We start from the raw sequence: 15626 nt of genomic DNA on the forward strand, positions 1-15626 counted from the left end.
GAGATTTGGTAGTGAGTGGTGGCTGAAGATTTGGTTTATAAGATGAAGATAAATAAGTGATGCCCTATAATATATATCCCCTGCACTCATGATATTCTCCATGGTCATTTTATCCTTCTCTAACCTTTTACTTGATCATCTTGAATGTCCCAGGTTTGTTTCGCCTGTGCTATGGGGAATCAAAGAAAAGTCTTTTGCCGCATTTGGACCAATGTTAAGGGTCAGTTCCCCTCATCCAATCCCAGCCATGTTAAGGGTCAGTTCCCCTCCTCCAATCCCAGCCAGGAATGTGGAGTCGGTTCCAATTCAGGAGTGTGGCTCAAATGCCCCTTCCTTAGGAATGAATTATTCCAGTGCCAATCTGGAAAGTTTGGGTGTGTTTTGTTTTTGTTTCTTTTTTAATTAAAGAAGGCAGACATCTTTTCAGATATATTTTAAGATTAGCTTGGGGCTGATTATCAATATGGTTTGGTTTGGGGTCTTTTTTTTTTTTTTGCTACTTACAAATTAGTGATTACTAAATTTATTAAATGGTTTTCATGTGTTCTTCTTTTGTTAAGGATTCTTTTACTTTTCACCTAAATTTTGTGAAATATAGAAAAGATGAAAGACATATAAGTCAAGTTTTAGTGTAGTTTTATGTTTGTAAGCACTATTAGGAGTCTCTGAAGTCTTCCATTATCCCTCAGTAGGACATTATTCCTCAACTGCTCTCATTTTGTTTTCCACGTATTTCTGTTATGTCATTTTGCTTCAGTGGCAGTGATTTGCATTCTTTCTTTCCTATTTGACAGCCTTTTATAGGAGGGAGGGCTGCATCTAGTTCATCTATATTCCCCTTAATAGTGAGTGCATAGTACAGGATGGAATATTAAATTAATTAGGTAGTGTTAAAGCCAAAATAGTAAGTGTATGAAACACTAGTTTTAAACACTCTGGCCTCTCTCAGACCTTATTCATAATATTTATTAATAAAATTCATTCTTTTGAATTCCTTGGTGACCTCTTATGTATTTAGGGAGTATATTTTCACTTGTATTCACATATACAATTCTAGTCCATTGCCCTTCCTGGAAGCTAAGTCACTGATACATCTTCTTTAGAACTAATAAAGAATCATATAAAGACTGCATGGATGGGGCAGTTGAGGGGAAACACTTGATGGACAGTCTCTAAGAGCTGTCAATTTAATGTATTTTGTTGCTATTAACAGTCAAATAGAACAACATAATTGTTCCTTTACTGATCCTCTAACCACATACATTTTATATACTTATTATTAACCCAAACACATATTTCTCTATTCCAACACTGTAGATTTCTCTTCCAAACAATAATACCCAGAGAATCCTGTACAAATGTAGCTTTTTGAGATTAGGCCAATGAAAGTCAATGACATGATCTCTAAGGCCCTTTTTAACTCTAAAACTCTTTGATTTTTAAGGATGTTTACATATGTATATCTTGAGCACTTCATTTCTTTCTTAGAAAATTGGAATTTCACATTTTTACTTAGAAGTTCTACTGAGTTCATATATGAAATCATAAAATAATAAAAGGTAGAAAGTTCTGCAATAAACATGGTTATGCAGATCTCTTTGACATACTGATTTTCAACCTAAATGCCCATCAAATGATGAATGGATAAAGAAAATATCGTGTGTATACACTGTATATACAACAGAATGCCATTTAGCCATAAAACAGACTGAAATCCTGTCGTTTGCAGCAATATGGATGATCTCAGAGGACATTATGTTAAGTGAAGTGAGCCAGGCACACAGAGAGACAAATACCACATGATCTCACTTATATGTGGAATCTAAGAAAGTTGATTTCATAGAAATAGAGAGCAGAATAGTTGTTACCAGAAGCTGGGGAGGGGAGGGAGAAGGAGGAAAACTGGAGGGGTTGGTCCATGGGGATAAAGTTATGGTTAGGAAAAATAAGGTTTTTTTGTTTGTTTGTTTGTTTGTTTGAGACAGAGTCTTGCTCTGTCACCCAGGCTGGAGTGCAGTGGTGTGATCTCGGCTCACTGCAAGCTCCGCCTCTCGGGTTCACACCATTCTCCTGCCTCAGCCTCCCGAATAGCTGGGACTGCAGGCACCTACCACCACGCCCGGCTAATTTTTTGTATTTTTGGTAGAGACGGAGTTTCACCATATTAGCCAGGATGGTCTCGATCTCCTGACCTCGTGATCTGCCCACCTTGGCCTCCCAAAGTGCTGGGATTACAGGCGTGAGCCACTGCGCCTGGCCCAGGAAGAATAAGTTCTTATATTCTGTCACACCGTAGGGACACTATAGCAAATAACAGTGTATTGTGTATTTCAAGATATCTAGAAGAGCTTTTGAATGTTGTCATCACAAAGAAATGAGAAATGTTTGAAATGATAGGGTAATTGCCCCGATTCGATCATTGTATTATGTATACATGCATTAAAACATCACATTGTACCTCATAAATGTGTAATTATTGTGTGTCAATTATAAATTTAAAATCAAATGCTTTAAACACTCAATTGCAGAGTTCACTGGTAAATACTTCACTGTAATAAAGCATCTCTCACAATGTATCTCTGAAGAAACATTCTCAAATTTAGCTTTTCAACCTGTATATGTAAACTCTTCACAGTGTCACAGTGGTAAAATTAAAATAGTTAAAAATCATGCTCTAGATGAAAAAACTAGATTATAGGGTTTACTGGTAAACATTAAGTTCACTGTAATAAATAAGCTCACAATGCATCTCTGAAGAAACATGCCCAAACTTAGCTTTTCAACCTTTGTATATAAACTCTGCCATAAGTCGCAATGGTCAAAACCATAGTTAAAAAGCATGTTCTAAACATTTGATGACAGAGTTCACTGATTGGTAAACAGTTCAATTCACTGTGAGAAAGCAGCTCAAAGTGTGTCTCTGAAAAAAAAAAAAAGAGGACGTAGAAGGATCCTTAGATCTTTACATCTGAAAAGACCACTGAAAATGTTTTTTGTCCTGCCTCAAATCTTTTAGCAAATAGTGTTTTTAATCCTGTCCACCTCCCCTTTTACCTTTATGTGACCCCAAGAGTTTTAGTGGATTGCCCAATGACTTAAACATTGAATATAGTAGAGGATGAACTACAGTTCACATATCTTAATTTTTAATGCATCATTCATCCTCCCTTACTGTAGCTTCCTCCCACCAACTATACTCAGAGTACTGAGTAGGTGCTTTGGAAGGGTTAAGTGATGGCTTGCACTCTGAAGAAGGTTACGATGTAAATGAGGAGATAAGATGTGAAAGTGTGTAAACATAACATAAATATACCGTAGACCTTGTCATTGCCCAAAACCACACTCACTCCATAATTTCACTGTTAATGTGTTCCTTCTCTAATCACTACCTGATGCCTCTCCATCTTACTCTCTTCAACAATCCTTAGACTCTGTTGGACCTGTGATCCATTGTTCCTACTGCTTTTTAACTGTTTCTTGTCCCCTGGTGTCCTTGGTTCTCTCCTTACCCTGCTTAAATTTTGTGGTCCATCATTATCATCCTTCTCTTGGGCACTCTGTCAGTTCTCTTGGTCCTTTCTCACTTAATTGTACTTGTTTGACTAAATCCTGATTAAATCCATCTGGTCATCATTTTGGTATCTGAGCCAGTATGTAGGGGAAGAAAACACACACCCATGCTGAATAGTGCCTCTGTAAATTCATGAGCATTAATCTTCATGCTGCCAGACAGTCATACTCCTGTTTTTCCAGTTAGCAAACCAGAAGCCTTAGGGTTATTCTTCGCTACTGATTCTCTCACACTCTAATCTGATTCCAGAGTAAATTCCGTAGGTCTATCTTTAAAATATATCTAGACTCTAACGACTTTTCACCATGTCTGTGACTACCACTGTGGTCCAAGCCACCATTATCTGTCACCTGGATTTTTGTAATAGTATCCTAATGGACTCTCCCTGCTTACTTCTTATCCTCTTCAGTGTATTTTCAGCTCAGTGATTCTGTAAAAATGTGTCAGATCATATAACTCATGTTTAATTAGTTCCCATCTCATTCAGAGTAAAATCAAAGCCTTTATAAGCGGACTGTGAATTCTCTATTGGGGTCAGTATATTTTTTTCTGTATAGAGTCAGACGGTAAATATGTTAGGTTTTTAGGGCCGTATAGTTTCTCTTACAGCTGTTCAGCTCTGTTGTTGTAGTGTGAATGTAGCCATAAACAATAATACTTTATTTACAAAAACAGGAAGGCCATGGGCTGTAGTTTGCTGACCTCCGTAGATCTGATGCCTCCATTACCTCTGATTTCATTAATCTTTTTCCTTTTGCTCATTTTGCTTCAGTTGTTTCTGGAACCTGCGAGTCATGCTTCCAGCTCAGGACTGTCGCATTTGTAGTTTCTTTGCCTAGAACATTTTCCCTCAAGTAACTGGTTCAATCCTCAACTTTTAGGTCTTCACTTAAACTTTCTCCGTGAGGCTTTCTTTAGCCTTCCTAAAATTGCAACCATTTCCCCGTCCCCCCTTCCTTAGGAAGAACTTACTTAACTACATATCAATAAAATAGACTCTGGAGCATAGTTTCCAGTTCTGACCTTACATATTGCCACTAACTGGCTTACATTACGTGTCTAGGCTTCAATTTCTTTGTCTCTTTAAAATGGAATAATAGTACCTACCTTACAGAGTAAGGTTTTTAAATGAGAGAAAGCATTCACAGCACAGTGCCTGCTCCATAAGTACTCAGTAGAGGTTAATTGCTATTGTTATTGATGTGAATATTGTTTAAAATCTGATTAGAGTCAAAAAGGATTATTAGAGGAAGTGGCCTTAAGACTGGTTCTTCGGAAAGACTATGTGGGCAGAGGTATTCAAAGCAGGGAGAACAGCATGTGCATTGTCAGGGAGTCATCAGAGGTCAGAGAAAGCTTGTCTAAGAAATGAGATGAGGCTACGAAGCTTGCTTGGAGCCAGATTCTGAAGGACCTTGTGTATCTTACATGGGAATGTGTACTTCTTTTTGAAGTGACCAAGAGGGAACTAAATGAGACATTTCAGTAGGAGACTAACAAAATAAGATAATTCTCATTGCAGTTGGAGGATGGACTAAATTATGTTTAATTGTTGTTAAGAATGTGGAAAATGATCCCGTTGTCTGGCAAGTTACACAAGGAATGGAGAAGAGGGTCTAGGCAAGAAAAATATTTCCGATGTAAATAAGATTTGATTACGAATTGGAAATAATCTTTCTTGTTTTTAAAGACTGCAAAGAAATGAGTCTCAACAATATCCCTTTGAAAGTTATGCAGAGATTAACTTTATACCTTTACACTTTTATTAATGTTTTATTCTATTTCATTTTATTTTTAGAGACAGGGTCTCACTCTGTTGCCCAGCCTTGAGTGCAGAGGCATGATCATAGCTCACTTCAGCCTCAAACTCGTGGGCTCAAGTGATCCTCCTACCTCAGCCTTCTGAGTAGCAAGGAACACAGGTGCATGCCACCATAACTGGCTAATTTTTTAATTTTTTGTAGAGACAGGGTCTCACTGTGTTGCCCAGGCTGGTCTTGAACTCCTGCCTCAGCCTCGCAAAGTGCTGGGATTACAGGCCTGAACCAACATGCCCAGCTTATTATTTAATTTTTTAAAAGATCATACCTTTACATGGTTGAAAACCCAAAAATGTATGAAAAGGTAGAATGAAAAAATTATTCTTTTCTTTATCTTTCATCTGCCTAGCTCCTATAAACTGCCCCTTCTTTAGGTAAAATGTCTATTAATTTCTTTGTAACCTTCAGGAAAAATAATTATGCATGTTCTGTTTCAAGAAAAGAATATAAAATTGAATAAGAGTAAGAGATTTTAGAACTCATTTATACTGCATAAATTTTACCAAGACAATCATTTTTGAAAGTTTGAGGCTGCTTAGCAATAATCAATTCATATTAATGTTTATTATGTCAGTAGAATGTGGTTTGTTCTTTTAACAATAGTATTGATACTGTGATGGAATAATCTATAATTTTATACTGAATTCAAAACATTTAGCAGTGTCTTAGTGGTAAGCTGCTATGGCTCATATTGTTCCTGTGTTGCCAGTGTGGGAAAAAAAACAACCTTTTAAATATTGTGTTTGTGCCTCTATACTTTTTGGAGTCAGAGTCAGTGCAAGTACATACGCAGGAGTAAATAATAATAGATATAGATCTATTTATAGTAACTTGTAAGATCTTAGAAGTAAACTTATGGTACTTAAGAAATTTGCCTGGGTATGGTGGCTCACACCTGTAATCCCAGCACTTTGGGAGCCCAAGGTGGGAGGATCGCTTGAGTCCAGGAGTTCAAGACCAGCCTAAGCAACATGGTGAAACCCTTTCTCTTCAAAACATACAAAAAAATTAGCTGGGCGTGGTAGTGTGCACCTGTAGTCCCAGCTAATCGGGAGGCTGAGGCAGGAGAATCCTTGAGTCCAGGAGGCTGAGGCTGCTGTCAACTATGATCACACCACTGTACTCTAGCCTGGGTGACAGAATAAGACCCTGTCTCAAACAAACAAACAAAAAAAATTCATTGGTGCTGCTTCTTGTTTGGTGGAAAAAAAAAATCCAAATATGAGTTTAGTACATCTGTGCCTACAATTTGCAAGAATTTTGGCTGCAGTCTAGGCCAATAATATATCCTCTTTATTTAGAAGGAGTTGACTTTGCTCAAGCAGTTTTAGCATTGTACTATTCACTTAACTATGCATCATCTGTGTGCAGCCTACATTTCTCTTTATCACAAATTGCCTTTACAAACAATTGAGGTTTACTAATTAAATATCGAGTATTCTCATCTAACTTCATTTTCTTCAAGTAGCGTATGTCAGTGAGGTAGGAATTAGGGGCAAGATATATTTGGCTAACTTCAAACCTAAGATGGTGTGCATGTAATAATATATTTTTGAGGTGTTTTTGCACTGTCATCATACTGACTAGAGTCAGATTCTTAGTTGGCACATCCAGGTGCTCCAACTTTGTGTGACCTAGATAGAAAACATATGGAGGTTTGTGTGTATTTTTAGCACATGTTAAGCTTTCGGCCTAAGGGCAAGATTTACAAAAACCTTCAGGAAGTGAAAAGAAAATCTCTGTTTTTGAAAATAACATAGAATTGATGAAACGGTAGAGAAAGCAAACTGAATACTGTATTCTGGATTCCCAGTATTCCCAGTTCTTATTCATCATGTTTTATAGTTTAGTTTTTTAGTGATGGGTCCTGTTTTGAAAATGAATCTTAGTTGCCCAATGAGAAGATTTTACTTGTTGGCAGACCACTATTATTTATTGCTAGCCCAAGTGTAACTAGTTTAGAAAATGCTCTTAAATTAGCCCCTCGATCTGATGCAATAAAAATTGCCTAGTGTGAAATAATGCTCCCAGACTCCTAGCATGTTTACTTTAAAGTGAAATCACATTGCATAGTTCTCATGTTTCACAGCTTTTTCTAGGACCGATTTCCTGAAGTGATCTTTTTACGGTTGTGTATACTAACTATTCAGCAGGTCAGGCAGTGAAATAGCATCCTTGCATTAATCAGCAGCTAAGATTTATATCTGTATCTAAGGCATCTAATATAAACTAAAATAAACAAGATGATGTTTACATTAGTAACACTGCAGGCTTTTTAGCTATATTCAGTGCAGGAATTTTAAAACATTAGTTTTTTGAAATATTTCCTTGAATGCTTTATTTTAAAAATGTCAATATCAGAGAGTTAGCATTCCTTTAAAGAGGTACACTTTTTGTGAATAAGTTTGGTGTTGTTTTTTTTTTTTCTTTTTAGGGAGGGGGTCTTGCTCTGTCACCCAAGCTGGAGTGCAGGGTGAGCCACTCCCACCTCAGCCTCCTGAGTAGCTGGGACTACAGGCATGTGCCACCATGCCCAGCTAATTTTTTATTTTTTTTTTATAGAAACAGGGTCACACTATGTTGCCCAGTCTGGTATTGAACTCCGGACCTCAAGTGATCCTCCCACCTTAGCCTTGTGAATAAGTTTTTATGGTTCAGCTATTCTTTGTCATAAGGAACTTCTGATGTGGAAAGTATGAAGCAGGGGACATTTCATTTCCTGTAATTGCAGATTACTCAGAACCTTATCTACTTCCTTTAATTTTGAACATTGTTCCTTAAATTATTAGCTGTTGGCTGGCTTAAAACTAGAGCCATAATAGCAGAAGCCAGTAGTTTGCCTTTCCAGAGTGCATGTGCACGCAAAGATTACAGTCTGGCAGTTCTTCAAAAAACATGGAGCTACCATGTGGCCCAGCAGTTCCACTCATAGATCTATACCCAAGAGAAATGAAAACATATGCCAACATAAAAACATGAACATGCATGTTTATGGCAGCATCAGTTATAATAGCCAAAAAGTAGAAACAACTCAAATGCTCATCAACTCATAAAAGGATAATTCAAATGTATTATCTACAATGGAATATTATTCAGCCATTTAAAAGGAATGAAGTACTGATATAAATAAACTTGAATAGGTTATGCTAAGTGAAAGAATCCAATCAAAGACCATATATTGTATGATTCCATTCATATGAAACATCCTAAGTGGGCAAATTTTATATAGAGAGAAGATAGATTAGTGATTGAAAAGGGATAGGAGTCACTGATGATGGATATAGGATTTCTTTTTGGACTGATAAAATTGTTCAAAGATTAAATCATGCTGTTGGTTGCACAGCTCTGTGAATAATAAAAACCATTGAATTATAAATCTAAAGTGGGTGAATTGTAGAGTATATGAATTATACCTTAAACTGTTATGTTAAGAGGAAAGAAAAGCAAAGATTGGTTTGGATTTCCTTAGGTCAAGTAGTAGACAAAAAGTGTAATTTTAACAGGTATGGTGGTGTGACAACTAGCAGCCTTATCTCTAAAAACAAAGAGCTAGTTTTCAACTCTGCTGGGGTTACTTTTCCCTAGGGAAAAAAAAATGTGTTTATTTGCTCATTCCTTTAACGAAAGTATTTAGTATTTAGTGGGCCTTACTAGGTGTCTGGTACTGTTCTTGGTACCAGAGACTCAACACTCAACACTGAACAAGCTGAACTCATCATCTTCCTGCCACCAATCCTGCTCTTCTGAGTTTCTTATCTTGTTGAGTGTTACTACCACCATTCCAGTTTCCCAGGTCAGAAATCTGGGAGGCATTCTTGATTCTTCTCTTTTTATTCCCTCTCCACATGGAGTCAGTCATCAAGCCCATTTCGTACCCTTTAGTCTGTCCGTTTTCTCTTTTCCTCCTACCAGAGTGTTGTTTCTGTTAACACAGCCCAGTAATTCTCAGCCGCAGTATATTAATACTAGTAAAGTACCAAAGTTTGCAAATGGTTTATCTTAAAAAGCAAACGAAAAAAACCTAAGGGAATAATCCTGTCAACGTCAGTTTCACTGACTTGCATTCCACTGAACTTTTGCAAGAGGAAGAGAAAGCTGTAGCATGATAGCTAGTATATTAGGAATTAATTACACATAGTCCTCAGGTCACCTATTGGAATATTTTTTGAATGTGAACTTTCAGTTTTGCATGTCTTTCGTAAAAGTTGAGAGTCTCTGAGTTGGAGGAATACAATCACTTTTTTTTTTTCTTTTTTTGAGACAGAGTCTCTCTCTCTGTTGCCCACATTGGAGTGCAGTAGCGCGATCTCAGCTCACTGCAACCTCCATCTCCTGGGTTCAAGTGATTCTCATGCCTTAGCCTCCCAAGTAGCTAGGATTATGGGTGCCCGCCACCATGCCTGGATAATTTTTTTGTTTTTAGTAGAGATGGGGTTTCACTATGCTGGCCAGCTGGTCTTGAACTCCTGACCTCAAGTGATCCACCCGCCTTGGCCTCCCAAAGTGCTGGGATTACAGGCACGAGCCACCACACCTGGCCTATGATCACATTTTATAAAAATCATATTGCTATAGTTTCAGTTCTCACTAAGTCATTCTTGCCAAAGATCTTTTTCTAATATCTATCTCTGATCATGGTATTTTCCCAATTAGATTTATCCAGTGACTCTACATTGCACGTAAGGGAAACTATAAACCCCTTTGCACGATGTGCCAGGTCATTCGTGATTTAGCCCCTATCTGTCTAGTTTCATCTCTAGCAAGGCATTCTCTCTATATGTTCATGATTTGGCATGTACTATCCTATTTGTCAGGAATGCACTTCTTGTGATTTGTCTTAGAGACAAACTCCTGTCAAGTCTGATTGTACTTGCGGCTTCTCTGTGCAACTGACTTAGGTTTCTTCTATGATGCTCCCACTGTGCTATGTAATAGTAGTTTTTATAATGTATTATAATTATTTTAAGATTTTGCTTTCTTTTTATATTTTTAGCTCCTTTAGAGCTGGGACCTTGTCCTTTTATCTTTATATTCCTAGATTTTAGTGTGGAATCTGGAACAAAATTGATGCTCAATATGTATTTGTTGAACAAACTCAAAATTAGTTACTTTAAAATTTTTTATTTAACCAAAATATGTTATAGTATGAGACGAAATTAAGGGATTAAAATATGCTTATGGTGACTCTACATCCCATTTCCTGGAGCAATTCCAAATTTAAATAGTCTACTTCATTGGCCTTGAAATGTAATTAACAAAACACACCATAATTTTGTTTAGAAATGCAATATACACATTGAACCTATACCTTATATTTAAAATTGTATACAATTTATTTTTATACTTTGATTTCATATACTTGTTAAAAGAAAAACTTTAGATAAACTAAATTTAACAGTGTTTATTTGAGCAAATAACAGTTTACAAATCAGGCAGCCCCCAGAGCCAGAGTAATTTCAGAGCAAGTCCAGGGCTGCTGCATGGTCAGATGTTATTTCTGGACAAAAAAAAATGAAAGTGATGGACAGAAAACCAAAGTGAGGTGCAGAAACAGCTGGATCGGTTATAACTTAGTGTTTGCCTTATTTGAACACAGTTTGAACAGTTGGCTGCCTGTGATTGGCCAAAACTTTGTGATTGGTACAAGAGTAGGTTACAGCCTGTTGACACATCCATTTAGGTTACATTTCACTATGTATGGAGAAACTTATAGGCCAAATGTAAAATATACAAGGAGGCAACTTTAGGCTAAACTTAATTTAACATATTTTATGTCTTTTTTCTTATACAGGTCACTTTGAAAGCAATAATAGTGAAAAGTTGAAATTTAGGATGGAGAAATATCTGAATTATTTTTTAGCTCTGCTATTTTGCTGTGCATTATGATACTAATTATTGCATATCTGTATGAAAATGAATGCAAATTTTTGAGAATTTATAAATCCTTAGGTATAAGGATCTGCATAATATGATTAAGGTTGTTACCAAGAACTATATTCTCAAAAATATTCAGACTTTAGGATGCTAGAATAGTAGCTTTCAATCTTTTTGGACTTTACTATTCTAATGTGCTTTTTTTGAGTTGAGAACCCCAGTGTACTCCTTGCCCGCCTAAAAGCAGATTATTTATTTGAATAGGATAAAAATAATTTTGTTTTGTCTTCACTGGTACCCTCAATTGGAGATTACACAGCGTATCACAAGGCCATGGGGGATAATCATACATGAAAAATGCATTTGTCAGTCAGACCCTTTACTTTTTGAGAATTCCCAATTAGAGCCTGGAGTTGGTTCTAAATTGTTGTTGTCATTGACTAGACAGGGGATAAATATTGGCAAAGTAAAAGGAGTGAATGTTTAGAGCCAAAAAGATTGAGTATAGATCTTGGTTCCATGACCTACTATTTTTGTTTCTTTGGGTGTAACAATTTCTTTTGAGTTTCAGTTTCCTCATCTGTAAAATGAGATAATAATACCTACCTGAAATGATTGTGAAAATAAACAGTAGTTTCTAGAACAGTAGTACCTAACAAAGAATAAGGTTTTCATAAATTTCAGCTCTTATCTGATTGATATCAATACAACTCTAGGAATAGGTAAAAGATCTTCCTGTTACACTAAATATTGAGTTATTTGTCTTATTGAGTAGTTGTTACACTATCTCTGCTTTCCCAAGCAGGTTGCTGTTTGAGACTCTAAAAACAAAGTGGTTTGCAGATGGCACAGATCAGCAAGCAGAGTCATTGATTATTGTCACCTTTTCCAGGAGAGTGCATTCCTTCATTTCTATTCCTGATGTGCCAGTTAGAGAACATGAGTCTGTTTACTTCACCTTTCGTCTTATTATACATAATATCATTACCACTACTTCCTGACTACATAGATTCCTGGTTATGGTTAAGGAGTTCCTTTGGCCAGAATCCTTTGGTCCAGTCTCCTCTCTCTTTCTCTGTTACAGACTTCTGCCTCTTTTAGACTGTAGGAAAACAAGACTCTCCCAAGAGTGTGCTGGACATCATTGGTTTTCAAATGGTTAAACAATGCAACTTCACACATGTAGAATGGGAAGCAGTATTTTATTACTCAGTTTCCTTAGCTTGGTTCACTGAAAACCTTTTTTCAGTGAACCAAGCTAATGAAACTGAGTAATAAAATTCTGCTATTTTATACCTCCTCCATAATCATCAAATATTTAAATCACTGTTATTTTGCTTTCAACAAAAGACCTCCTTTCTGCATTTTAGAACAAAGGGGAGCTGTCTCAGCCTCCAGCCACTGAGTCTCCAAACCTACTTGCTAGTGTACCCATTCTTCCCCTTCAGTTTCCTGGTCAAATGTGTCCTATTCCTGCCTCGTTATTTCCCTGTCTGCTTGCATTTCCCAGCCAGACTTTCTGAAACACTTGTTTCAGAAAAGTTCTTTTTTTTTATATCCTCCCCATAGTCACTATCCAAATTGGTTCCGTTTACTTCTCTAGAACTGTTCTCACACTCTTGATTGCCGTTTAGCCAGCCACGTCTGTTCCTACCATACTCACTCAACATTGGAAACATATGATGACTACTTTCTTCAAAAACGTCCTTATTCTGTGTACCACACTTTGCTGCTGCTCTTTCTGCCTCTGTGACCACTCCTTATAGGTTCCTCTTCTTCCTGTGCCTGCCCCTTTAATGCTGATATTGATGTTTTCTCCCAAGCCCTTTGGACAGTTTCCTCCAGACTTAGGAATTGCTAAGTGAATTTGTTGAATTCTACCTGTACTGATGATTTCTCAAGGGATTTGACTGTAATCGGACCTTGTTGAACTGAAGAAATTGCAGTATGTCAAATCTGATTATGTACTTCACAGCCAAACCTTGGTCTAGTCTCTCTGGACCATGATTGTCTTAAAATCTACCCCATGTTGACCTAAAAGGAAGAAGCTGAGGCAGAATTAATATTGAGAGTTTATTTGAACCAGTGTTGAGGACAGCTGCCTCAGACACACTTCCAAATTACTTTAGGGAGTGCTCCATTAGGCTTCTGTTACACGCAGGTTTTTAAAAGCAAAAAGGGAGACAAAGAGTGAGTTGATAGAGTTGTTTGTCAGGAATTTTGATTAGTAATTAGCTATACATCATTGAGCTATAGGGCATGGATTATGGTGTCTGGTGTGTGGCATTGTTAGGTCAGTGGCTACTTGTGGCAATAGCAAGCAGTTTTCAATAAATACTTAGCTCAAGGGGGGAAATTACTATCATTTTAATGCCTCTCTGGGCCTGATAATTTAAAAGGGCTCACATTTTGCAGATACAAAGTATTTTTATATATATATATATATACACACACATATATGTGTGTGTGTATATATATATATTTTTTTTCTTATTTTCTTTTTTAAAGACAGAGTCACGCTCTATCACCCAGGCTGGAGTGCAGTGGCGTGTTCTCGCCTCACTGCAACCTCCGCCTCCCCAGTTCAAATGATTCTCCTGCCTCAGCCTCCCGAGTAGCTGGGATTATAGGGGCATGCCACCACACACAGCTGATTTTTGTATTTTTAGTAGAGACAGGGTTTCACCATATTGGCTAGGCTGGTCTCGAACTCCTGACCTCAAGTGATCCGCCTGCCTCAGCCTCCCACAGTGCTGGGATTACAGGTGTGAGTCACTGCAAACAACCTATTGTTTCTCTCTCATCTCCAACATACTCGCAGTGAAAAAATCCAGCCTCATTATTCAGCTTTTATGTTTACAGATTCAGTTAACATTTTGTGAATTCTCCATTTCAAAGGTACAAAGGTAATTTTAAATTATGATTTAATTAAGAATGCTTTTTCCGAAATTTTTATACCTGTTTGGCTGTTTATGTAAATCCTGTAACATAGCTGATCATCCTCAGTAAAATAGTAATACCTTACTTGAAGCAGCAATTTGTTTTTAAATATACACGGAAGTCTATGTTTTGAATGTGAGGATTGGAGGTGGAGAGAGAATCGATATTTAGTGAAACTGTTTTATGCCAGGCACAGGCATATGTGCCTGTCTCCATATGGATTTTTATCTTCCAACAACTCTGAGAAATCTTGTAAAGAGGAGAAAACCAAGGTAAAGGGAAGTTAAATAGATGGTACACTGCAACATATACAGCTTTTAAAATGCAGAACCAGAGTTTCTTCTGTCAGACCTCATAGCTCATGAATCTCTTCTAAGTGATACTGAAATTTTAAGCTGAGGATGAATGCAAAATATAGGAATAAAATACTGACTTCTTGAGTTTAGTAAATCTAAATTGTATTAAAAGTTATCTGTATCATTTTTGTCCCTAGGCAGTTATTTGGCAGAAAAGCAGAGTATCAGATCACAAGATGGCTCTCATGTCAGTTCTGGGGACTGCTGTTATGAACAATATGGAATCCTTTCAGTACCACTCTGAAGAATCTCAGGTATACTGCAAAAACATTCTCAGATAATTCTGATTTACTCATGAAGCTGTTCACATATTTCCCTTTGGGGGAGTTACAGTGGCAAGAGGTTAGTCTTTTAATATTTTAATCAAATAAGTGTGTAAGGTAAAAGAGTCAATACGGAGCTTATGTTAAACCTCTTTCCCCAGCCCTGCTTCCCTTTTTGTCTTTTCTGTTTGTTGCTTACATTGATTTTCAAAAAAATTATGCTCAATTTAGAATCTTTTCTGTTTACTTTCTACTATAAAAGAAAAATAGTTGGCTGGGCATGGTGACTCACGCTTGTAATTCCAGCACTTTGGAAGTCCGGGGCAGGCAGATGACCTGAGGTCAGGACTTCAAGACCAGCCTGGCCAACATGGTGAAACCCTGTCTCTACTAAAAATACAAAAATTAGCCAGGTGTGGTGGCACATGCCTGTAATCCCAGCTACTCGGAAGGCTAAGGCAGGATAATCACTTGAATCCAGGAGGCAGAGGTTGCAGTGAGCCGAGATTGCACCACTGCACTCCAGCCTGGGTGACAGAGTGAGATTCCATCTCAAAAAAAAACAAAAACAAAAAACTGTTTTCCCCCACCTTTCCCATTCCAAATATGTACTTAAAACTTTTTCTTGATCTATCAGTTTAGATAGTACTTTTTTACTCCCTAATACTGGATGACGTTCTTAACTCAAACTTTTCTTCTTACTCCTTCCTCTTTCAGTCATATCAGCAATAGTTTTATATTTTCAAGCTTAATTATATATATAATTTTTTTCTTCTTTTTTTTTTTTGAGACAGAGTCTCAC

General features: G+C 37.1%; 1 protein-coding gene across 28 annotated transcripts in view; it reads left to right on the forward strand.

Moving 5' to 3' along the window:
• PMS1 (PMS1 homolog 1, mismatch repair system component) overlaps nucleotides 1-15626 on the forward strand; it is a 90827-nt gene that overhangs the window by 42275 nt on the left and 32926 nt on the right. For 20 of the 28 annotated variants that reach the window (XR_010109526.1, XM_008950590.4, XM_063595485.1 and 17 more), the window contains one exon: nucleotides 14699-14815. The exons of the other annotated variants lie outside the window; for them this stretch is intronic. Coding sequence is in view for 19 of the 20 variants with exons in the window: in XM_008950590.4 (XP_008948838.3) it covers nucleotides 14699-14815 (117 nt within the window). In the remaining variant the exon portion in view is untranslated. The remainder of the gene's footprint in view (nucleotides 1-14698; nucleotides 14816-15626) is intronic. 28 annotated transcript variants of the gene reach the window in all.

This window comes from Pan paniscus, chromosome 13, assembly GCF_029289425.2.
Source record: "Pan paniscus chromosome 13, NHGRI_mPanPan1-v2.0_pri, whole genome shotgun sequence".
Classification (NCBI taxonomy): Eukaryota; Metazoa; Chordata; class Mammalia; order Primates; family Hominidae; genus Pan; species Pan paniscus.